The sequence below is a fragment of the Schistocerca nitens genome, chromosome 5, assembly GCF_023898315.1.
Source record: "Schistocerca nitens isolate TAMUIC-IGC-003100 chromosome 5, iqSchNite1.1, whole genome shotgun sequence".
In the NCBI taxonomy this organism is placed as follows: Eukaryota; Metazoa; Arthropoda; class Insecta; order Orthoptera; family Acrididae; genus Schistocerca; species Schistocerca nitens.
The window spans coordinates 656,926,113-656,953,066 of NC_064618.1; the positions used below are offsets into that span (position 1 = coordinate 656,926,113).

General features: G+C 39.5%; 1 protein-coding gene across 1 annotated transcript in view; it reads right to left on the bottom strand.

Annotated features, from left to right (window-relative positions):
* Nucleotides 1-26,954, bottom strand: part of LOC126260642 (uncharacterized) — a 166,255-nt gene that overhangs the window by 112,406 nt on the left and 26,895 nt on the right. Inside the window, exons 5-7 of the mRNA XM_049957980.1 lie at nucleotides 22,595-22,768; nucleotides 19,831-19,944; nucleotides 2,937-3,128 (exon numbers count right to left, since the gene is read on the bottom strand). Coding sequence (XP_049813937.1) covers nucleotides 2,937-3,128; nucleotides 19,831-19,944; nucleotides 22,595-22,768 — 480 coding nt within the window. The remainder of the gene's footprint in view (nucleotides 1-2,936; nucleotides 3,129-19,830; nucleotides 19,945-22,594; nucleotides 22,769-26,954) is intronic.

Here is a 26,954-nt window from a genome sequence, read left to right on the forward strand (position 1 = left end):
GATTTTTGTGGCAGAGTAGTCCACAGAGTGTCCTGTGGTAATACAATCCTCCATTAAAGCCCACATACTGGGCTGCGAAAGGCGAGTGTGGTGTTCATGTTCGATACACCTTTCGTGTACTGTACATATCGTCTGACCTATGTATGCTTTGCCACGCTGGCAAGGAATTCTGTAAACACCAGCCTTCTGCAGACCCAGGTCATCCTTTATTGGAGCGAGAAGGGCACTAGTCTTCACTGGCAGAATCCTGCCTACTGTAGATGAAAGGCTGCCAACATATGGAAGGAACTCGCTGGACTTGACCAGCTACTTATCTTCTTGATATTGTGGGTGGTCACGTTTCTTCTTCCTTAGCACTGCACTAATCTGATGTGGAGAGTAGCCATTATCTTTGAATACCGACTGTAGGTGTTCCAGCTCCTTTGTAAGTCTGTCTCCATCAGAAACAACATGAGCCTGGTGCACCATTGTTCTAAGGATGCCTGTGGTTTGTGAAAGGTGATGGTAGCTTGATGCTTTCAGATACAGGTCTGTATTTGTGAGCTAATGGTAGACAGAATGCCCTAATGGCCCTTCCACTCTCCTAGTATCCAAGATGCCAAAAAATGATAAGCAACCATCTTTCTCTGTTTCCATCATAAACTGGATGTTCTTGTGGATGGAATTTAGACGGTGCAAGAAGCGTGACAGTTCTTCTTCACCATGGGGCCACATTACAAAAGTGTCATCTATATATCGCCAGAATACTCCCAGTCTGACTCCTGGTCCACAAGAACGTCCAGTTTACAATGGAAATAGAGATGGATGGCTGCTTACCACTTTTGGATGTCTTGGATACTAGGAAACTGGATGGGTCATTAGGTCATTCTTTCTACAGTAAGCCCACACGTACGGACCTTATCTGAAAGCGTCGAGCTACCATCACCCTACACCAACAACAGGTGTCCCTAGAACGATGGTGCACCGGGCTCATCTTGTTTCTGACGAGACAGCCTTACAAAGGAGCTAGAACATCTGCAGTTGGTATTCAAAGATAATGGTTACGCTCCACATCAGACTAGTGCAGCGCAAAGGAAGAAGAAATGTGACCACCCACAGTACCAAGAAGATAAGGTGCGAGTTCCTTCCATACGTTGGCAGCCTTTCCTCTATAGTAGGCAGGATTCTAAGGGAACATCAAGTTAAAGTAACCTTCTGGCTGGCGGCGAAGATTAGTGCCCTTCTCGGTTCAATAAAGGACAATCTGGGTCTGTGGAGGGCCGGTATTTACAAAATTCCGTGCCAGTGTGGCAAAGTGTATATAGGTCAGATGATACGTACAGTACCTGAAAGATGCGTTGATCATGAGCGCCACACTCACCTTTCGCAGCCCAGTATGTCAGCCATAGCGGAGGATTTTATTACCATAGGATATTCTATGGATTATTCTGCCACAAAAATCTTACCCCCTGTGAGATCCTTTTGGGATTAAGTAATTAAAGAATATGTGGAAATACTTCCGGCAAAAATCTCATAAATTTCAACTAGATATGGCTTGGGACCTGATGATTTCTTCAATTTCTACTGAGAGAAAACGTTTTATTCATAATGAAATGTCTGGTGACATCTGACGTTTGTTTTTAGTGACACGAGTGGGTGTTTCGACAGAGGACAGACATGCAGTTTCACCTTTACGCATGCACCTGCACGTCACAGTATTTGCAGAGAGTGAGAATTTTGACAGAGGATGCTCGCATGTCGGCTGCCAATGCGCATGCATTTCCACAACTTTTTTGCTATAAAGCCGACAATGTGAACTACCAGTCTCCAGTGGCGGGCACTCACCTGAAGATGGCTGCATGGCTACCATCCAAAATATTGTGGCGAGAAGTCTACATGATCCGGCTGCAATCCTGAAACTTCACAGAATATTCAGTATGTCGGGAAAACTTCAAGAATAATAACAACAACAATAAAACAACAACAACAACAACAAATCATCATCATCATCATCAAAATGAAGGGAATCTATTTGGGAATGTACCCCTGTGAAATCAAAATTTCAGTTAGGAAACATTCAATACCTTGTTGCTCGACCTCGTACATTGTAGCATGCTTGGATATTAACCTGTGTGCTGCCCACTCCGTGGCTGTAACATTTCCACTAATGTCCCACACCTTAATGGCAGCTCTCTTGAGGCGATGATGTGCTGCTGGTTTAAACCAGTTGCAAATATGCTCAATCAAATGAACTGGCTCAAGAGGTGTTGCAGTACATTTATGAATTATCATATTGAAATATGAACCAACTTCTGAAATGTTAACTGTAGTACTGAACAACAGGTGCTCTGCTGCTCTAATAGTACACAGTCCTCAAATTACACTGAATAGTGATGAGAGGCATCTGCCATCTGTATACGATAATCATGGAAAACATGACTTACTCACATCCCTGCTGAACCCATAGGATTACATGCTTGAAATGTGTGCTGGTACCTGACTGCCTCCACACACATCGTTAGTAGATATCAAGTATCAGATACATCCTGCGTTTGTTTGTGAAGAGAACATAATGCCACCGACTCAGGTTCCATTCCAGATATTCTGCTGGCCACCTTCTTCGCATACTTCAGTGCTTTTCTTTAACAGTTAATTTAAAAAATATAGCAAATATCAGAAATAACAAATGCCACTTTCTCAGTGATAGTAGATCAAAATATCCACATGATATAAGAGGCAATGTCTACTAATTTGACAGCAAGTAGATATTTAAGGCTTAATGAACAGATATTAAAGTGGACAGTTTACTATTCAAAGTGGATTGGGAGGCAAAAGGAAGGTTAGATAGTACATGAAGGGGTTGTATGAAAAAGGAGGTGGTGTAGCTGCTCGTAAAATTGTTGTACGACTGTCAATCTCAAAATACAGGAAGATTATCATTAAGCATCAAGAATTACCTGAAGCTGTTTCCACAGGAACAGATCATATTGAGATGTAAGCATTTCACAAATGGCATCACAGCTTTTACATGAATGGAATTCATGAAGAAATGTCAGAACATTTAAGCCAGAGGGGCTCATTTCAGTTCCTTTTCGAGGTAACGTCACGGCAAGCTCCATCAGGTCACGGATGCAGTGCTCTTCGATATGCTGCAACAAAAAAAAATATGTTGAGAATTAACGAGGAAGGAGAGGTTAGTAATGTCCAATTCTTCTGAAACAATAAAATTATGTAGGACATTAGTGTAAGATGAGCAACAGGAAGCAGATGTTTTTGGAACACAGACTATATTGTGCCTACAAAGGTCAGATGGCCTTGCTTTGGATGATGGAACATCCCACGTTTGCATATGTTAGCCTGTAACAGCAGCACAGTGGCTATGTGGCATTCACTTCAAACTAGGGATTCAAGATACCAATTCCAGTTGCAATACAATCCTCAGGAAAGCTCTAAGCCTGCAAACAACAAGTATTGTAAAGAAAAAGTCATTTGGTCTATATGAGACTGTAAAAATCCTGGAAAACATTGAGAAGGTAAGGCAAGCACTCTTTCTGAGGATGAGGTTGAGAATCATTCAAGATACCAATCCCAGTTGCAATACAATCCTCAGGAAAGTTCTAAGCCTGCAAACAACAAGTATTGTAAAGAAAAAGTCATTTGGTCTATATGAGACTGTAAAAATCCTGGAAAACATTGAGAAGGTAAGGCAAGCTCTCTTTCTGAGGATGAGGCTGAGAATCCTCATAAGATTTGTGAAAAACCCCTCCATATTGAGAGTGTAACAGTGTGCTTGTGACAAGATACTTTTGGCATCATCGACCAGTGTATTTATTTTTGTAGTCACCATGAATGACATGATCATATCTTCAGAACTTTCTTATTTCCACAACTAAAAAATCTAAACCTGTTCCATATTAAAAATATTTTCTTCCAATCACGCACAATGCACCACTACTACTGAACTCTTTGGCACACATATCCAGAAAGACTTTTTCACATTTTGATGACATACATCGGGCCCCAGTGTTCCCTGGTTTCACCATTTGAGGCTCTTTCTATGAGGATACCGTATTTACTCGAATCTAAGCCGCACTTTTTTTCCGGTTTTTGTAATCCAAAAAACCGCCTGCGGCTTAGAATCGAGTGCAAAGCCAGCGGAAATTCTGAAAAAAGTTGGTGGGTGCCGCCACAACTTACTTCTGCTGTCGAATATATGTAGCGCTACACAGGCATGCTTTGTAGGCACAAAGATAAATACTGGCGCCAAAACCTCTGCGTCAGTAAATAAATTTAAAAAAAAAGGTGGAAGACGAGCTATTTTCAATGTACTACGAAAATCCGACTGGCAAGACTGTTTGGGATGTTTGTCAATATGGCCAACTCTACGTTCTGAATTTTTTTCCTATCTGTGAGAAGAGATGGTTGCTATAATAGGAACTCTTATAAATTATGCATCACATGCAGTATTCTCATCACCATAAGAATAATACGCATATAAACGTTTTGCCATGTATTGTTTCATGTTTGCTGCTATCTCATTTAAATCCGGTCTGCCTAATAAACTACGAAACTAGAGTGAGACAACAGCAAACGCGGAAGAATATAAATATCATGTCATGTTTATAATCGTATTATTCTTATGCTTAATAGTGATACAGTCAGAAATGAAGCACGGCAATTGACTAGATTTTTAAATCTAAGATGACTCTAATTTCTGTGTACTAAAGAGGCGCCTGCAAAGATTTTCAAACGGAGAAAAATTTTCGCTAAACTCTCGTTCAGAACATCTTCTATCATACGCAGTCTATTATTTGGTTCTTGTTGATTATTATCAAAGAAAGCAGCAGTGTAAGTAACAACAAACAGCAGTTTCTTGCCATTGTTTCGCTAATGAGACGATTCCTCTCTCTCTCTCTCTCTCTCTCTCTCTCTCTCTCTCTCTCTCTCTCTCTTTTTTTTAAGCGGCGGTAGCGCGCACAAAAGCAAGCCATGCCGCACTATCAGAATGCGGCAAACAATGCATGACACAGTACAGTAACGCATTTTCAGCTTAGAGTGACGTAAACACCTTTAACAAAGAGAACTGCGTTTATCAGATCAAAGAAAAATAAGCCATCAATTCAAACCAGACGAAGCACGTGGAAAAGGAAGGGTACCCGTATAAATACGGACGGAGCGCCTGACGCATAGCAATGGCTACCTGGTAAAGCTTAACTGCTAACTTACGACTCGAACCAAATTACTGTAGCTGTATTGTCATTCATTCGACCTAAATTGTGTCTCATATTACAATGGACCAACTTTGTTTCGATTTGGAGATGTGGCCTATAATTTTTCTCTCCCCTTGAATTTCGAGTCTCAAATTTCAGGTGCGGCTTAGATTCGGGAAAATATTTTTTCCTTAATTTCGAGTCTCATTTTTCAGGTGCGGCTTAGATTCAAGTGCGGCTTAGATTCGAGTAAATACGGTACCTCAAATCATACATTTGTGCTTACAAATTCCACACAGATCAAAGAAAGCAACAAGGAAGAAATGACAAAAATGGAATGCAAAATATTTAAATACGAGTACATAAATTTTTAACAAAGGCTTGAAAATTGCATTGGTGAAGGATATCACCCATCCAATGTTGCCTTTAAATCTGAAATCCACTGAAATGGTATGTTTTGTGTAATGAAATTGCATTTTGCTAAAACCCAAGTGAGTACCTTCGGGCAGGTACAGTACCAACTGTAATTACAATCAATGGCAGAAACGTTGTCATTTCAAGAAGTCAATACTTCTCGTTTAAAAAATGTCCATTAACCACATGTCACAGAGTATTAATCGTGTGTCTGGCAGCAGGGTACTACAGTTTAGCCTGCCAACACCCATCCCAAACCCAAGTTTTGTGGATGTTTTATTCCCCGTACCTTCCTCTTCTTTCCTCCATTATTTTTATTTTCCTCCCAACAGACTTACTGGATGCTGTGTATTCCTAGTCAGTCATTATCCTTTCAACTACATTCATATTTGTGAAGCATAAAATTTCTTTGAGAGAAAGTATGTTATACACTGGGATGAACTAAGTTTTGAGTCTTTCCACCATATAGAAACTGCAGCAAGTCATGCAACTGACTGATACATTAACACATATGTTTGTGAAATGACATTATAAAATGGCAGAGCACGGTGGAGGGCCATTTAAAAACTTCACACCAGCTGCCTATTATAATTAAGAAACCTGAAGCACACTGAAGTTATAAGAAAAGTTTTAATTTAACTCATAGCATAAGTGAAATTACCCACCAGTATGAATTTTGTGTGTGTGTGTGTGTGTGTGTGTGTGTGTGTGAGAGAGAGAGAGAGAGAGAGAGAGAGAGAGAGAGAGAGGTTTTCTTTTGGAGATAAGAGCACTAAGTTTCATCTTTACCCTTAATAATTTTTTGGGAGAAATCTACCACTCTGTCTGTTACCATACACTGCACATCACTGAGATGCATTGCAGAAAGTGCTAAATATTAGATTTCCTTTCCACTCCATTCACATGTGTGGAACAGGAAGAATGGCTATGCAACTGTAAGAGCTGTGATCAGTCTAATCTGGTCTTCGTGTTTCCTATAGGAAAAGACAGATTATTACTTACTGTAAAGAAGACACGTCAAGTTGCAGACAGGCACAATTAAAAGACACTCACATAAAGCTTTTGGCCACAGCCTTCATCAGTAAAACACACACACACACACACACACACACACACACACCATTCACAAGCAAGCACACCTCATACACACACAACCACCAACTCCAGCATCTCACGCCAGATGCTGTAGTTGGCGGCTGTCTGTGTGTTAGGTGTACTTGCTTTTGTGTGTGTGTGTGTGTGTGTGTGTGTGTGTGTGTGTGTGTGTGCGCGCACGATCGAATGCTTTATGTGAGTATCTTTATTGTGTCTGTCTGTGACCTGATGTGTCTTCTTTATGGTAAGTAGCAACCTATCTTTCCCTATATTGTTGATATTCCTACCTGGAGTTTTGGTTGTTTGTTTCCTATAGGAGTGATACAAAAGAGTCTGTAGTAGATTAATATATTCCTCACTTAACAGTAGTCCTTGAAATTCTGTAAGCAGGTTTCTGCAGGATAATTGACACCCATCTTCAATTGTGTGCCACTTCAGGTATTTCCAGCATCTTTTTGATGCACTCATGAGTCAAAATAAATCTGTGATCAATCATGCTACCCTTTGTGTAGGTCCAATGTACCCTGTTAGTCCTCCTTGGTATGGGTTCCATACAAAGTGCAAGTCTTTCAAGTTGCTGGTGCCTTTTTACCTCTAAGGATGTCTCCTGCACTTTGAGACTACACAACAGGATCTAGCTTTATATATCGACCTATGCCTCTCAGCCCGGAAATTTTAACTGAAGTAAACACTGGTCTTAAAAGCTTATACAGTATGATTAGGTCATTAAAGTGTTTTGATTTTTCTTGTGTGACAGTTAGATATTAACAGAGCCACAGAGAAGACTGTACTGGTATTTTGGAATGAGGTAAAGTAATTGCTGATAGTGGACTTGTAAGCATGTACTACTAACAACATGTTGATTACGGGTATGAGCTATTTGCTGGGTGTGGGTTGCTTGCACGTACACTGTTTATAACTGGTTTTCCACAGTCATCCCTGCAACAGCTACTAATGCCCCCCCCCCCCCTGCCAACACTACCGTAACCTTTTACACTTTTAAGCAAAGTGAAGGATTTTTGCAACAACATTGCTAGTTGTCTTCATATACAGAAGAAAATTTTAAATACAAAAAGGTAAAGTTGGTGCTTGGACAAATTTGTGAAGTATCAGATCCACAAACAGCCCTGACACACTTTGTCCATGTTGCTAAGTCTGCACAACCCAAAATCACATATCTCAGAATGTACAAGAGCAGATGTGTTGTTGCAGATGGGACTCCAGTAGCAGCTGGCATGCTCCAGCTGTGTACATACAAGTAAATGCATAGGCCAATCGAAGTCAAAGTGGCCACTTTGGAGCTGGATACTGGTACCTTCTGGAAGCATTCCTGGCACAATTAACACAGAACACAAGAAACTATCATGACATAACCTCAATCAAGTCCAAATCCAAATGTAGGAGAGTGCAACACTTAGCACTGCAAGCATCTTTATTAAAAACACCTTTCTCCCAGGTGAAAACACACTTTTTCCATGTTAAATGACATATTTTCCTTTGGAACTGCAAAACTTATCAATCCTTTAAATAATTATGGTTTTATACACGGGCGTAAAATTTCCCAGCACTTTATAAAACGAAATTCAGGGAAAAAGATACATTTTGGAAATATCTTTGATGTGCAGCAACATGTACGCTGTGTATTTTCGTATTACGAAAGTATACATCAGAATTCCACCAAAAACTGCATGTTACTTTCTGAATCATTGAAATCGAGATTTCGATGCACTTTTGTAAGCCAGTGATAGCTCATATCATGTAATCTCGCCAGCCGATGACAATGAATATTCAGAGCAAAGGACACGTGATGTAGTCAGCCAACAGCAACATCACTGTTAAGTAGTATGAACAAACAAACAGGGAAAGTTAATAATTTAAATTAACATACATACTGTTGCTTCAAGAAAAGAAAAGCTTTCACATATAATATTTGTCTCTGAGGTTAATAAGCTGCAAGAGAAGCTAAGCTTTCGCATATAATGTTGATCTTTTTTGCATGTGTTACACTTTAAGATACATCACACAAATGTGCCAGTAAAATGTTTAATAATGAAATAAATGTCTGATCTTCAGGGTTCAAAATTCTAAATGGCTTGTCATCAAAGAGTTGATTTTTAAATGCGAGTCAAACGCTCTGTGATTTAAGAAATTCATGGTACATTCTCGCACATAGTTCAACTTATGTAAAAGGAAATTTACTTTGAAAGTAAGACTTTTCAAACTACCATTCACAATATTTTCCCGCGACCTGTTAGAAACAGGTTTGTTCCAGCAGTTGCCAAAGAACGCAGATAACAGGTGTCATTGTGCTTGCGCAGCTACCATGATGTAGGAAGCCCATATGTACGTACGTGGAAAACATTAAAAGATCATACTTTATGTCATAAAAGAAACACGACATCAGAGGATACTCCAAGAGCATTGGAATTTTGTGAACCATACTAAAATGTGCAGATTTCAAGTGCATAGTTAAAGTGCACATTCAAATGTCCAGATTTGCAATGAAGTAGACCTTGACCTGACATTAAGCTTTTCAGTGTGATTTTCGGGATGTAAATTTTCTTGGAGCACCAGTACTGTATTATATTATGTTTGGTTCTTCATTATGGCAATGCCATACATGCTAGAAGATGAAAACGTGCACTTGAAATGCAGCGAACTAGCCAGTACTGTGAATTTAAACATTTCGTTTCAAATACATTGACTGCCATTGCGGAAAAGGTTAATAAAAGTCAAATTTCTCTAGCAGACAAACAAAAATAACTTCATTGTTCTGCAAGGTGATTAATGCTAATAACATATTTTAGCTTTCTGTACTTATGTGAATCTATTTTAATTCACTTGATAGCTCCCAGCCACAGATATCCATTTTGTTTTCATTTGACGTGAGAGTAAACGAAGGGGAAACATCAAAATCACTAACTGTAAACATGGGTCACGTGAAGACTACCCACTATAACTCAGACTGCTCTGCCCATCAGCCCCGGATCCACGATATTTGCAAACTGGGTCAGTAATAAAAAAAATCGAATTTTCAAAAATATGTTCATCTTGTAGTGCACATCTTTCTGAGAAGTCTGAAACATAAAACATATGTGTTCGAGGAAATGTAAGACATGTTATGGGGGTTGGAACTTAAATAGTGGCAACTATTTATTCACAACCAATACAAAAGAGCTATATGCTTGCACCTGTTACTGTCCTTCAAAGTAGTCACCAGTGTTGTGTAGAACCCGTTGCCAGGATGTGGAAGGCGTAGTATACCGTTACCAGAGCCTGTTCTGTTAATGGTGCGAATGGAGCGGTCTACTGCCTGTCGAATCTCTGGAACAGTTCTGAAGAGAATGCCACGAAGTGGTTTCTTCATCTTTGTAAGCAAATCAAGGTCACAAGGACTTAAGTCCGGGGAATATGGTGGATGGTACAGTACTTCCCAGTCCCATCGACCGAACAGAGAAGCCACAGCTTGCGCTGTATGCGCCTTGTCGTGTAAAATGATGGGTGGGTTGCGTAGGAAGTGTCGCCGCTTCTTTCACAAAGCTGGTCGCAGGTGATGCTCCAAAGACAAATGGTAATACTGTGCATTGACGGTCTGCTGTGGAGGAACATAATGCTTTAGGATAACAAATGGTTCAAATGGCTCTGAGCACTATGGGACTTAATATCTGTGGTCATCAGTCCCCTAGAACTTAGAACTACTTAAATCTAACTAACCTAAGGACATCACACACATCCATGCCTGAGGTAGGATTCGAACCTGCGCCTGTAGCAGTTGCGTGGTTCTGGACTGAGCGCCTAGAACCGCTCGGCCACCGCAGATGGCTTAGGATAACACCATCACAGTTGTACACGAGGATCGCCATAACTTTAGACCACTCTATTCGCACCATCAACAGAACAGGGTCTGCTAACGGTGTACTATGCCTTCCACAACGCTGGCAACGGGTTCTACACAATGCTGGTGACTACTTTGCAGGACAGTAGCAGGTGCAAACATGTAACTCTTTTGCATCAGTTGTAAATAAATAGTTGCCACTATTTAAGCTCCAACCCTAGTATTTTGTCTTACGTGTGCCAAAATGCAGTGCCACGTCTCTTCATACAGATTTCTTCTGTCACGCGCCACTGTATTTCACTCTGTGAAATTGAAACGTGTACATTTTGTAATGGATACCATCAAACTATATTCAGGAGAGTGGAAATTGAAATGTCCTGCGGTGCCTCTCCTGCTCCCATCAGCCAGTTTGACAACCTGCCCCTCTTAAAAAAAAAAGATCTCGCAATTAATAGCGGATGAGATTATTTGTAATTGAGAGAACACGAACTCTTCAGAAAACCTGCACTCCTTATTGCCTATTAGCTAATAATTTGCTGTTTTGTGTGACATAACCAATAAAGACAAGAGAGAAGCAAGAAAGTACACATTTCTTCAATCCTTAGCTCCTAGCATTTTTTTCTCTCTATCTTGCTACAACTTTACATGGTGTGCTTTCCTTTCTGCGAAAGAATCTATTACCTCATCAAAGTTAGTCAAACGTTTTGCTTCATGAAAAATTGAAATGTCATTATCTAATACTGAACAAGTTGTTAAATAATACCCAAGACTGGTGTGGTTTCTCAATCTGATTACGTCTATTTTGTCACTGTCTGCTACATAAAACAAAATAGGCCTTTCTAATATTGCAGCAATTTTCTACCACACACCTAATAAACGAGACTGTTTTGGAAAAAATGGTCATTTTTATAACATGACAAAATATAACTCACAAAGTACCAATATCAAATGCCTATTAGGCCTACTAAAAGCAAAAAGCTTTTTGTCAGGAAATAGTTTCACATTTCATTCATGCGCACCAGTTTCTCAAGCATGAGATCGAAAAGTAGTATTACAAAATTTTTATATAAATCTGGAATCAACTTATTCTTCTATAATTTGTGTGATGTCCCCGTTTCTTCTACTTCCTCGTTCTAACAAACAATCTTGTCATCACCAATTCTGTAGCTATTCCTGCCACTGTCAAAATTTGTTCGCCAATTAACTTCACTAGCCCTGCCAGAATCACCAGTTTAGTTATCCCGCAATTATTCTCCGGTTAGGCGTTGTTACATGTTCGTACAACACGTTTTCCATGTTACTTCCAGACTAGAACTTAAGCGGCTACTAGCTGGGGACTGTACAACTGGTTCTTACTAGTGTAGCGATCTGGACAAAAATTTTCTGTCAAAATTTCATTTTCTTGAATACACCGAGAAGAGAATATGTAATCTTTCTCACGTTATTCCTGTTAGCCATTTATTTCTGTTCTGGTAGTCTGAATCTAAGGATTTTGCAAGTAATTATAACAATGCTGATCATTCGCAAACCCAATCAACCTCATAATCAGACAGCAAATGGCTGTCATCCGTTTGGCTTTACTCTGCTCAGCTCATATAGCCCCATCCCCTTTTGTCTGTGGAAAGTTTATTTATAGATGCAATGAGGATTCTCCTGACAGAGGCATCACACACACTATGCACGCATTCAAAAATCAACTAATGATTCATTCAGAAATCAACTTAAAATGCGTTCAAAAATGTTCAAAAACCAACAGGGATGTGTTTCAAAATAATATGAATAACCGATAGGCCAACGTGCGCTAGATGCTAGGCACTTTGTGAACACAAGTTTTTTTTCCTCGAGAATGTGAATTTGGTGCCCCCCTTTTCCCGATAGCATCTAGCTGCTTGCTGTGTTTGCTTGCACAGCCAACAGCCACATTCCTCTAGCAAGAAGCGGGAGAATCTACTACTCAAACGCGACTCAACTGAGCATGCGCATGAGCCCACTCGTAATTACTAAAACGAATATAATGTAAACAGTTGTGACTTCATGCTCATCGGAGGCAATTTGTTATGAAGCACTGCATAGTCTTCCTAAAGCTTTTGACACATTTTGCTGTTGGCAGAGGTCTAGTACCTCCCGCTGCGGAAATCGAACACGCGGCAGAACAAATGGACGTGGTCAGCCCATAGAGGGCTCCGCCTTCGCGGCGGCTATTCCGCGCAACGGCTCTCGCGCAGCGAGGGCGCTACCGCTAAGCCACGTGCAGACAGCGGCCAATAGCCGCTCCCTCCGGTTTCGTATATAGGGACCCGCTCTGCCCTAGTCCAGCCAGTCTGGTACTCGCTCTGGATTTCGTTTCTATCTCGGCGGTACTGCGTTCTGGTTGTTGCTTGTTGTTGGCATTTGCCTGGCTCTGGTTCCGAGTGGATTTACGTTTGGTGTTGTGGTTTCCACAAGCTTCCGATGTTTATCTCTTCCTTGTTGTGTCGCTCATAGTTGGTCGTGGTCGGTTGTTGTCAGTTGTCGTTGGTCTGTCGTCCGACTCGTCCTGTGTTTACCCGGTGGTGCGTGCTCCACCACTGGCGGCTTCCCCGCCTGGCGGCTCCGATCCGCAGCTCAAGGCATTCCCGCTGTTGGTTGTGGTTACCACAAGAGGCTTGCATGAGAACTGTGTGTAGTTGTTGTATATGGCACATTTCCTTTGCAATTTCAGTTATTTTCATTTTTTTTATCTCGTTTATGTTTTATTGTTGAAGTATAATTCTGCAGTAGTGGGATACAGTAATATCCTTTGTTAGAGTATCGGTTCTTACCAGCCAACATTACAAAAATTTAACTGAAAACTAAAAGAATGAAAAATTCCCGGGTTTTTACCAGTTTTCTCCCAGATGAAAAAATTCCCTGGTTTTTCCCAGATCTCCCGGGTCGTATATACACTGACTTGACTCCTGGAAAGAAAATGCTACTATTTATACAAAGATTAAATATTCCAGAACATACAAAGATTACAAATATTAGAAGTTTCAAGCAGCTTCAAACGTTAAAAAAAAAAAAAAATAGTAGGGCTTCATACAAAGTATGCAGACAACATTGCTGTGCTTTTGTCTTCTTGATGAAGTGACCTAGTCCTCGACTTGAATAAGATATGGCTCAAAGTAGTGTTCTAGTAACTTTTCTGATAGTCCCACTTTCCACAGCTGTAAAAATCTGAACCAAGTCTCCCACACTGATTTAATTGTTCATTTCTCCTGTGCCCTGCCCTAGTGTGAATGGTAGGGAAGCAGTTGGTGGTCAGTTGGTTTAAAGTGGGGAAAGCCTAAGTGTAACTAACACAATACAAAACAGAGATAAAGCTTAAAGGTGTTTCATTGAACATTCTGCCAGGCACTTAGTTATGAATTGCAGAGTAATCACGTAGATGTAGATCCCACTGGCTGGTGCTTGGTATTATAGTGCTCTCAGCCCTTTTCCTGGATGTCCAGGGTCCATATGAAAGCATGCTTCCTCCACCCTTGTGATGAGGCATTTCATGGAGTCATCATGAGTGTTGCCCAAGTGAAATGGGAACACGTATCCCTTGTTGTTTCTAACTCGTGACCATGGAGCAGAAAGAACAGAGCTAAGCCTGCAGTGTCGTTCTTCACTGTGTAATACATGAATATCACAACACACATTACTGTATCTCATTCTCTCTGTTCGACATTGCCATACAACAAGAGCATATTTGCCAATATCTTATTAAAGTATTTTGTGAAGCGATTTGTCTGTGAGAGGTAGGCAGTGGTCATCCCGTGGATGAGACATAACATGAAATTACCTCTAATACCAGCCTCGATTATAACATTGTTCCAAATTCAGAGATTATCAATGGAGTGCTTTGTGCTTCAAAATGACATCTTCTACAAGAAACCTTGCAGTTTCCAAAGGTGCAGCAGCTGGCACAGCTTTGGTGACAGCATAGCATGTGAGGTAGGCAGTGTACAGTATTATCTATCGATTTCCATTTGTCAACCTTGAGAACTTTCCCAGGATATTAATTCCACTGTGGTGAAATGGTGTTGCTGCAGATAGAACTGATAGCAAATGCCCTGGCGTTAAGTGCAGTGCATACTTCCATTACCTGCAACCGATTTGTAGGTACGATGGGGAAAAACTTCAGGATAGCTGGCTGTATATGAACCGCAATAACTAGCACCATTTCTGTGCCACTGGATCATAGTTCCTCTTATACAACATTCCATTTATTAACTGGAATTCACCTTTGGTCAGTTTCTCCTTTTTCAAAGTTTCTATGGTTTTCAGTAATTCTAGATCTCCCATCTGCTCAGTAATAATGTCATTTAACTCAATGATATCTGAGATTTTATCCACACTACTGTGTTCTGCCAAAGGACTCCTTGCAAGGCAGTCAGCTTTCTTGTGTTTGGATCAATTTCTGTATACCATTGTGACAACATTCTCCTGGAGCCTCAGTGCCCACCTCATCAGCTGACACAATGGGGCCTTCAAGTGAGTCAGCCAGCATACAAAATGATGGTCTGGCTCAAATAACTGCAAGACACACACTCTCAGTTGTACAGTAATTCGTTTCAGACTTGGAGAGTACTCTGGAAGCATAAGCTAACACCATTTCAGAATCTCCCAGAATGTGCACAAGAACATCTATCCCATTACCGCTAGCATCAGTGTGAAACTCTGTCTCAGCGTTCTCATCACATGATGTTAGAATTGGTGGTAATGTTGCCACCTCCTTAAAGACAAGAAAAGATCTTTCTTAGACCTCTTTTGAGGAAAATTTGGCATCTCCCTGCAGTAGTTCTTGGAAGGCTTGTGCCTTAGAACAGAGATCCTTTATGAAACGTCAGTGGTAAGAGCATATTTGAAGAAAAGTTTTTACATCATGAACATGCCGAGTCAGAAAATTTGTGACTATTCTTATTTTCTCTGGGCATTTTTGCTGGATCCAGACAGAGTCCACCACCATTAATTAGATTTTTAATTCTTGAGCAGGCATTTTTTTGGCTTCAGGCAGAGGCATGCAGTTTGAACACACTACAACACAGTTGTCTGATGGGTTAGATAGTCTGCAAATGTCTTCAAAGGGGAAAGGGAGACTATGTCACCCAGACAGCAAAGAAATTTCATCCACTTGAGATGCTGAAGTAGGTTACCCATCATATGTTCAAAAGTAGCGGGAGCATTTGACAGTCCAAATGGCATAACTTTACACTCAGAGGCCATCTGGAATTATGAAGGCAGCCTCATCAACCTTGATTTACATGTAGCCTGTCTGCATTGTCATAACTGAGAAATACTTTTCTCCTTTCATGAAGTTCAGTGCGTTCTCAATGTATGGCAACAGGTAGCCACCTTTCTTTGTGATTCTGTTCAGTTGTTGCTAAGCAGCACAGAAATGCTGTGTTGCATCTTTCTTCTTCTCAATGCCTACAGGAGAGAACTAAAGAGCCTTTAAGGGTTCAATGATGTCATACTGCAGCAGCTTCTCTACTTCCTCTCAGATTATTGGTCATTTAGTCAGCAACATTGTATGCAAGTGCTGGCTAACTGATGGATGACCCCCAATGTTGAGATGGTGTTTTACCATAGGCCATTTGGTATGTCTTTTCTCCACTCTTGTTTTGAAAGCATCCAAAAATTGGTGAAGAATGGCTAACACTCATCAAGGTTGTTCCTCGATCAGGCCAGATTCTGTTGGCAGTCTGACAGTAACTTCTTTCTCTGTGTTGTTTATAGTGGTAGTGGGGAACAATTCTTCATCAATGGTACTACGCTTCTCTTCATGGACTGGTACAGTTGTTCTTAGGCACATACCATTAGGGATGAGTTGTGGCTGCTCTTGACAATTAGTGATCCAAAGTTCTCCCTGACCACCTGCAATTCTTATGATTATTGCTGGCACAGAAATTTCTTTTGTCAGCCTGAGTAGCTTTTTGCAATTGACAAAAGTTTCAAGCTTTTTGCAATTAACAAAAGCTCCAAAATTTAAGCATCTGGATTGCTGACTGGAACTCATCTCATTGATGATGGTGAGATAAAATGTCTTCAATGGCAAAAACTGCCATTGAGATTGTTGGAATAACTTCTTCAATCTAGAGTTCTGATCTTCCACAGTCTATGATTACTTGTGATGTCTGCAAGTAGTCTTGTCTGAGAATAACATTATGAATACATTCTGTCAAAATGACAGATTTGAAGGGCTGTGTCTTGCCACAGATAGATATTCTTGCAACAGATGTTTCAGTCAGCTAGATGTATTTACTATTTGTGACTTCCAGGACAATCACTTTTGTATCACCAAACACAGTCTTCTTTAGCTGGTGACAATAAGCTTTTGACATTACAGAAAAGGAAGTTCGTGAGTCACCTATTGCTAAGAAAGGTTGGCTGGCAATGATGACATCAATCAGATTACTGATATCTTGGTGACTGTCTTCTATGTAGGATTTTCATTTGGGGCGGACTCACCAACAAAGGTGGTCACCTTGTATAGTTTTCCTGAAGTCTGAACTAGGAGTGTGGGTAGAACCTCTGTGTGTCGATGGGGAACAGTTACAGTATGTTGGGGAGTGATCCCAACTAGGGTACAGCAATGTGCTTTGTTCCATGGAGCGACTTGAACCATCTGCAGTTGACTGGCATGAATAGAGCTGTTGCAATGACTGACATCTGCCAGAGAAGTTGTCAGTCACTCGCCTTCTTTCTCTGCAGTAGCAGAGAGCATGTCTGGAGTGTTAGCAGTGGAAACATACTAGTTGATTGTCATCTGTCCTGAAAATGTCTATTCTGTGGGGTACTGGCAGAGGAGTTGATTGCACCCACATTTGTTGGCTGCTGGATTCTCATCTGACTGCTGAAGCTTAAGTCCGAACCTATTCTTCCAGACAAGTTTAGCTGGTGGAGGAAATCTGGACTAAAGACTGATGCGCCTTTTCTTCAACCTACTCTTTCACATCTTGACATATGAGGTCAACATTCATGGCTCTTATTCTTGCTTACTCAGTCCAATAGTTCTAACTGCCTTAAACTACTGTATCTCTTCTCTTACTATCTGGCATATGAGAGATGCGAGGTCAATGGTGGTCTTCCACACCTGTCATACGGATCTCAGTTGACAGGTCATATCCCTCTCACAGCCTACTCCCCCCCCCCCATTTTCGCTGATACTACTTGATGATTCCTCTTGTCGTCATGACATCCTTCCTTGGTATATGTCTTCTGTGACTCCTTTCATCAAGTGTGAGAGTCTGCTGGCTTCTGTCATATATGGATTTATGATGTGGCATAAGGTCACAGCATTCTGCATGTATGACACTGTAGTTTCGCAATGACGTTGGGCTCTGTTCTTCAATTGTTCTTCTGCTATGTGGACTTGCTGCTGACTGTTACCAAATGTTTTCTTCAGTTCGATCCAGAATACATTACAGATAATGAGTTTCTCTTTGTTGTTCTCGGACTACTCCTAGATTGCGCAATCCAAGTACAAGTACACATTTGCCAAACAAGTCATCCCAACAGTTGTATTCAGCAACTCACTTAAATCGTTTCAGTCCTGACCAAAGTCTCCGGAAAACACTGAGATGCTTGATATGCAGCTGACTTATTGCTGTTTCAGAATCCATTGGTTTTCTGAATATAAAGACCTTGGGAATGATGTACTATTTGTATTCCAGTTCCTGTCAGTGTAGGCAATGGCTTTTACATTGCCTGGTTGGAACCATGGTGATATGAATATTTTGAAGTATCTAGTGTCTACATTGAACAATTTCATATCGTAACCACAATCAGTTCCAAAACTGAAAGCAGGATCTTTACTGAAGTACAATACTTAGTGCTGAAAGCATGTTTATTACAAACATCATTGTACTGACAGAACTCAATTCCTGGACAGAAAATGCTGTTATTTATATGAACACTGAATATCCCACAATAGACACACACAAGAAATTTCAAAAACCTTTCAGTTATGATAAATAACAAATCATTGCTTGTGGCTGGGCTTGAACTGGTAACCTGCAGCATGATAACTGCTATGCCTCACTGCATGTGCAAAATTAATGGACACTCAATGTTCTGTTTTGTATGGTCCAGATAAAATTGCGCTGTGTGTAACTGAAAAAGAAAGACAGTATCCTCAAACAATTTATTTGACTTGTTGTAATATTAAGAAGCAGTTAGATAGCTGAGTTTAGTTTTCAAACAATCACCTTATGTTTTTGAATAGCTGAAACCAGTTATTTCATGAATCATTTATGAACAAATCTGTCATAGTTGCAATATGTATGTTTTGCGAATAGTTTCAAATTACTGAGGCTGCATTGAAATCTGTTACTTAACTTCCTTTATTCTGATCAAGATTGTACTTTCACCTTGGAATGTTAAAATCCAGACGGCACGGATAAAAAAACGTGTGTTCTCTCCACATACTTAACTAACAAGAAAACTAATTAGTTTTCTGCAATGACTCATCCTTTTGATATAATTAATGAGAAATTAACTTATGACCCTTCAAACCAAAGAAATTCCATGTCATGATTTGCAGTGAAGTACAATGTCAAGATTCTTAACTGCGATGGAGTCAGTGTGTTACAATTTTCTCAAAACTTTCCCTGCAATTCTTGCAAGTAAGGGATCCTTTCACAATCAGTCTATAACAATATATAAATTTATTCAGCACTGGACTAACTCACAGTCAAAACTGAATGGAAAAACTTATAGCCACCAGGAAAATTACTTTAACGTGTTTCAGGCGGCAAAATTTTATGCAGTTCTTAAGGACAATTCCAGTCTAACCATGGAACACAAATGGCACATTCACTTGAAGACAGCACAAAAACAGTAACTTACTGTGGATACAATTCTGTTTGTGACCATGTCACACTGACATATATGAATGTGCATATATTGCTACAATAAGAAAGGAGAAAAACTTTCCTTTTTATTTTATGGCTGACCAGTTTTTGGATTCTCTAGCCATTGACTCAAAGATATGATCCGCAAGTGGAAATCTGCTCACTGGTGTTTGCAAATGTATACTAAGCAGCCACATGAAATAAGTTTTAAAGCAAGTAACTATTAGATAAGTGCAGCAAAAGAGAGAGAGAGAGAGAGAGAGAGAGAGAGAGAGAGAGAGAGAGAGAGAGAGAGAATAAGAACATCTTTTTTATTATTGCTATCATGTTCTGACAAGCATCAGTGGATAACTCAAGTAATATATTTCTTGTTTCATTAATATAGAAAATACAGCTATGGAAATAACAACTACGATGAAATCAATGGTAAATGGCTCACCTTTCTTTTCTTCACACTGACGGTGCGCCATGCCTCTAAGTATATTAGGCCATAAGCTCTTGACTCTGCCTGAGAGCAGCCAGATAAGTGGGACTTACAGGATCTGTGTAGGTCCTGCAAAAATGTAGCACATTGCAAGCTAGTTGTTACATCTTAAAGATACAGTACAGAATGTGAATGTCTGTGAAGAAATTTGTTCGGATTTAATTTTCTTTGAAATCTATAGATATGAGAGTTCAAACTACATCGTGAGAGTAAACTGTAGATATAAGTAAAATACAGAAAATGTAATAGACTGTGTTTTTATAAGCAGTCAGCTACAACGCACTATTAGTGAGATGCCGAAAGCAAAAATTTTGAACACCTAACCAATCATCAGAGCATTGCCACCATAACTTGTTTATCATTACAGTTTTCTTTCCTTTGTTCTGGTCAAGGCACATCTGTTTGTATGAGCAGTATAACAGACTAGACACACGAATCTTTTTTGCTCTGTCTGGAAGAATTTTGTTTGTGACAGTGTGTTAAAGTCAAGTAGGATACCACCATTAAAAATAGTGTCAAACCTCTTGTATTACTATTGACAACTATGAGTACAGTCGCAGACAGCTGAAAGTTGTAATCAGAAGTATGTATCAGACAAAAGTAAGAAGATATTGTACATATATGTTTAAATTTTGGTAATCTACAACTGTAAGGTTATACTTATAATATTGAACCTGGTGGCCACCAGAAAAATCCAGTCATTAATCTAAGACCCTCAACCATGATTACCTTTGTCCATATGAGTGCAATCAGATTCATTATGGACACCATTAGGCCTAACATTTCTGCTTGTTGATATAAACACTCTTCCTCCTGAGGAGTCTACTCTATCTTTCCCACACACATTTCACATTTTGTCAAAAATTTCCCTACTCTCTGCTTTGAATTTCAGCCAAAGCAGTTCCTAGCGTGTGTGAGAGGCTGCTTCCTAGGAGAGACAAGATCTGGGACTTTGGGCAAAAGATCTGGAATTTAACAACTAAATTTTAATGCTCTCACTCTTGCTACTTACCATACAGTGGAGATGCTGAATTGCAGGCAAGCACAACAAACAGGCTGTTAAACAATTAAGGTTTCAGCCAAGAGGCATCGTGTGTGTGTGTGTGTGTGTGTGTGTGTGTGTGTGTGTGTGTGGGCGCGCACGCACGCGCGGGCGCTCATGTGTGCGCGCGTGTGTTGTCTACTTCACAAGAAGGCCTTTTGGCTGCAAGCTTACTTTTAGTAGACTTTTTGTTATGCCTGTCTGTGACTCAACATCTCCCCTATATTAGTGAGTAGCAATCTATCCTTTTCACAACATTTGTCATTTTTCCATCCTGGACTTTCCACTGTTTAATACTCTCCCTCTACCATTTATTTTCCTGTTTGCTGTAGCACTTGTTTTGTCTAATGCGGGTTTTCATATTGGGATCTCTGAGTTTTGCATAAGCTAAAAAACATAATTATTCCTTCAGTGACATGTCAAAAATAGTATGATTACTGCTTTTTTATTTTATGTATCCAGATAATCAACAAAGTTTTTACTCACAAAACAAACAATTTTGGCTGTAAATTACACTCAAATTCATATCATACATTGCAACATAAGGAGCGACCTAGCATCTCAAGTGCACTCATGGACAAGGAATTGCAAATGGACAAGGCATTACAAATACTAAGTGTAGTACTGTCAAGCAGTGTTGTGTAATAAATTCCTTGCAGAGCTGAACAGGAAACCTAGAGGACATTGGCAGTACAATATCAGACAAAACTCTGTCAAGGTCAGAAGTGGTATAACCAGTTTTGAGGTAAGAAGATTAAACAAATGAACTATTAAGACACAGTCAAAGTGCCATCAGCCTCAAAAATGTGAAATGCAATCTACAGCGAGTGACAATGTGTGATACTGCAGTGGAGGCATAAATCAGTGTGAATAGTTTCTATAAAGCTATCATTCTTCTTTAACATGTGTGCTAGCTTGGTGCCTTGTTGCCAGCAAAATTTCACTGAAATGCAATTATCTCAAGTTTAGTATGTAATAGCAACATCAGACTATAATAAGACAAGAGCCAACAGGCTGAGGAACAAGTTGTATTGACATATGTCATATTCTATGTAATTAACTCTTCTTTACCTTTTACACTTCATTGTGATATCTTTTACGGTTAATCAGACTGCTTCTTAACCGAATCTTGCATGTAAATGAGAAAAGCTACAACACATTTTTCACTTCAACCAATAACATATGGAGTTCAAGTTGAATTAATAACATATATACTGATTTTTCACATATACATCAAACACACTACACCAAGACCTTCCATCAACATTTGGTATCAGCAACAGAATTAACTTAAAAGAACATTTCATTGGTTTCCCCTAGCTTAATGTCCACTGCTCACAAGAATCCCTGTGCCTTTACGTTCAACACTTCATTTTATAACTTTTTGGTTTCGAGTATCATTCGCAAACTACAAAGCCATAAGAATACACAATAATCCTCTGGAGTGGTATGTATTACCACAGTGTGCTGTGTACCAAGCCAGCCCCTTAAACTTACCACACTGTAATGCGGTACACACAGATTTCTACACCAATGACTGGCTACAACATACAAGTGACATTCACACACAAAGCAATTATAAATCAAGAAGTAAAAGCTTATTATGTTACCGATTTTGAGAAAACTACTGCTATCAATAATAACGAAAGAGCAACTTTTCATTTCAAGTTTAATTACCTCCATTAGCTTCTCATCCTGTGTCATTGCAAATGACAGAAAAGAACGACCTCGTGGAGATTTGAGGTAATTTACACTCTTCATTGCTCTCACAATATGTGAGCAGCTCCCTTTTCGGATGTCACTTATACAGAGCCATTCTTGCAAGTTATAAACATTGCATATGTCCTCTTCCTGTAAGTATACACACAGACTATTAAAAGTTAATTTCTTGAAATCAAATACCAAGCCTATCAGCCATTTTTCTATGTATACTAATGATGCAAAATAAAAGTTTATTTGTTTTTTTTTCTTTTTTTTTAATACATGAAAAAATCTTGGTGATAATTTTGACACTGAAAATCTGTCAGTCATCGCAGACCAACCTCTACAGACCATGAAGATATGACAAGAGTGAAGAATAAAGAAAAAAATGGGCCCAAAAATGTAGAGAAGTAGGATACAGCAAGATATGAAGTATATCCCTAAAGTATTTCTGAATATAAAATGGAAAATTTGTGAAAATATATACAGTTCAGGAGAAGAGAGGTAGGTGAATGCTTCAATACTGAACAGACACCATTTAATAAAACTGTGAAGAAATATCTGTGTTGTTGTTGTAGTTGTTGCTGTGGTCTTGAGTCTGCAGACTTTAGTCCATGTTAATCTACCCTGTGTTAGCCTCTTCATCTCTGCCTGACTATTGCAGCCTACATCTTTTTGAATCTGATTTCTGTATTCAAGCCTAGGTCTCCCATTAGAATTTCTACCTCCCCCCAGAAAAAAAACTTTCCTCTATCAGCAAACCGATGATTCCTTGATGCCTCAGGGTGTGTCCTATCAATCACTCCCTTCTTTTACTTAAGTTACGGCACATATTTCTTCTTTTTCTCATTAAATTCAGTACATTTACATTAGTTAGTCACTCTACCCATTATATTTTCAGGATTATTCTGTAGCATCACATTTCAGAAAGTTCTTTTCTTTTTGTCTGAATTGTTTGTAGTCCACAGTTCATTTCTGTACAAGGCTACACTCCATCTCCTGACATTTAAATTTATGCTCGCTGTTAACAAATTTATCTTTTTCAAAAATGGGTTTCTTGCTGTTGCCAGTCTGCATTTTAGATCCTCCCACCTTCAGCCACAGTCAGTTATTTACTGCCCAAACAATAAAACTAATCTCATACTTTTAGTATCTCATTTCATAATCCAATGCTCTCTGCATCACCTGATTTAATCCAATTACATTTCATTACCTTTGTTTTATTTTTGTTTATGTTCACCTGGCAGCCTCTTTTCAAGACACTATCCATTCCATTCAACTGGTCCTTCAAGTCATTTGCTGTCTCAGATGGAATGAGAATGTTAGTGGCAAATCTCAACATTTTTATTTCTGCTCCTTGAACTTTAATTCCATTCCAAATTTTTCTTTGGTTTTCTTCACAACTCGCTCAGTGTACAGACAAAATAACACCAGAAATAAGCTACAACTTTGGTTCATTCTTTTCTCAACTACAGATTACTTTTCACGACCTTCAACTCATATAACTTCCATATTGCGTACAACCATTCCATTCCATTCCGATTCCTGTATTTTATCCCGCTACTGTTAGAATTCCAAACAATGTATTCCAGACAATATTGTCAAAAGTTTTCTCCAAGTCTAAAAATTCTATTAACATAGGTTTACCTTCCTTTAAGTCATCTTCTAAGATAAATTCTAGGACCAGTATTGCACCTGTTCCTGCATTTCTCCATAATCCAAACTAATCTTCCCCGTTCCCATTACTGCACTACACAGCTGTCATTCCACCACCACACCCAGTCTTTTTATTTCTGCCCTTTCCCACCACTTCGACCAATTGATTTTTTTCAAATCTAACTTCTGCACCATTCCAGTGCAGTAATGTATTCATTGCAAATAAGTTTTGTAATACCAGAATGAGATTTTCACTCTGCAGCGGAGTGTGCGCTGATATGAAACTTTCTGGCAGATTAAAACTGTGTGCCCGATCGAGACTCGAACTCGAGTCTCAGTCGGGCACACAGTTTTAATCTGCCAGGAAGTTTCAAGTTTTGTAATAGTTATATTATATGTTTATTACCTTATAAACAAAAAAAATATTTTTTTAAAATTTTAAATTCAGCACCTTAAAGCAATCTAAGTAAATGAGGGTTTAGGGCACAAAACATCTAAGGTCATAAGCACCCAGTATAGAACCATTGAATGCTGGGACTGCGAGGGTAAAAGATACCATTTTGAGGTCCAATACAGAAAGGAAGAAAAAACAAATATAATATGTCAAGACATTATGGAAGAGTATCTAAAAGATGTCGACAAGACACCGGCGTCACCAGGTAGAAATCAAACCTCTTTTGTCATATTACTGTAAAACACGGGCCACAGCTCACACGTCATCCATTAAAATGTCCGGCAAAGTGGGCAGCAGCCCGACCCTGAGACGTAAAATAGAGTGGCTAAAATAAGAGCAGAGGATCAGGAAATGTCTGACTGTTAATGGCTGGCTACAGAAAGGACAGCTGGGTGCAGGGTCACCATTCAACAAGTGGTGGTGACTAAAGCGGCAGTGCCCTATTCACAACCGAGCTAACATTACTTCCTCATGGTGAGATGGCCGGGAGGAAATCAACTAGGCTGTTGGGAGAGGTTTGACTTCTCCGAGTTTGTTCCCAATGGTCATGCCAAAGTGACATGATACACCGATAGAAATGGGTATTATAAAATGATCCTTTCATATAGTGTAAAAAAAGATGATGATTCCACTTGGGACCTGTGGAAGGTACATTAGCTTATTTGTTTTAGTTGTAAATATCTGTCATGTATTATTGTTTTTCTGACATGTTCTACATCCTGGAGGACCTCCTCATTATGGATCAATTAGAATGAAAGTAAATCTAATTTAATCTAACTGTCGCAAGGTCCATCACTTGGCCAGAGGCAGCCATGTAAACTGCATACAATGGCCCTTAAAATCAACTTGCGGGATAGCATACCAAAAAGTACTCGGAAGATAACCTGGGATGATATAGGTGCTGATCTGGTGATGAATTATTTGTGCATTGTTGTACCTTTACCTGAAAATAAAGAATTGAACAAGGTGAAGATTTGCATGTCATGGTTTATCTTATGTACAGGAAATTGACAGAAGCGAAGTAGTGGTGTCAGTATTGATAACTTCAGCCCAGAGGAGGTACAGCTACCACATGGTACCCTGACAGCTAACTTAGAGGCACTACATGAAGACAAACTGGACGAGTATTCCACATTAAATTACACAACACCAGGACAGTGTGGCAGCTTGACCATACTGAGAAATAAAATAGCACATTTAGAGGGACAGAACAAGGAGGACATGGACAGACTTTTAGAAGAATATACCAGGTTGTTTATCCTCCTGGCCCACTGTCTACCACACCACTAGCTCAACATCATATACCCACTGCAAAAGAGGTGCCTGTTTATAAAAAAAAGTATCATGTTCCACAAACCTTACAGCCTGTCATGGAAGACTTAATACATCGACAGCTTCAAGATCACCATATGGCAGCAAAGCATATCGGTTCTGGTGGGACTACCACTACTTAAAGAAAACAGAGTCAGATACCTACCCAATGGCAAATACAACAGAAACATATGATAATTTGGGTCAATGTCAAAATTTTACAACTATGGACCTGTGAAGTGGATACCATCAATTAGAGGTAGTGCCTGAAGACCGTCAATAAGCAGCATTCTCAACCCCACCTGGTTGTTATCAAAATCATCAAAAGCACCAGCTACTTTCCAGCAATTGTGGGTATTAAAACCAAAGCAATGTTTGGTTATTTAGATCACATAATTGTATTCTTCAAAGATATCCAGGAGCATATAGTGCATATATATGAAGTTTTTGATCATCTACTTGCAGCATGGCTAACCGCTAGCCTGGAAAAGTGCCATTTGATTTTACAAGAAGTCTATTACTTGGGCCATATTATTGGCTGAAATGGGGACCACACCAACTCGCAACTTGCTGATGTTATAAAAAATTTTCCAACATCCAAAACAATAAAGCAATTGTAATCATATTTTTATAGCAAATATGCCCCAAAATTCTCTGAAATTACAAGACCCCTCACAAAATTGTTATGGAAAGGGATAAAGTTTCACTGGTCACTAGAGTGTGAAGCAACATTTCTGAAACAAAGAGATTTGTTAACATCCAATCCAGTTCATGCCTTTCAAGATTTCTGGAAACTGTTCATACTGTCCTGTGAATCCAGCAATTTTGTCTCAGGTTGTGCCTTGAGTCAGGAAACCATACACATCCAGACAGCTTATTTGGGAAAATGGTCTGAGCAGCAAAGTAAGCAACATG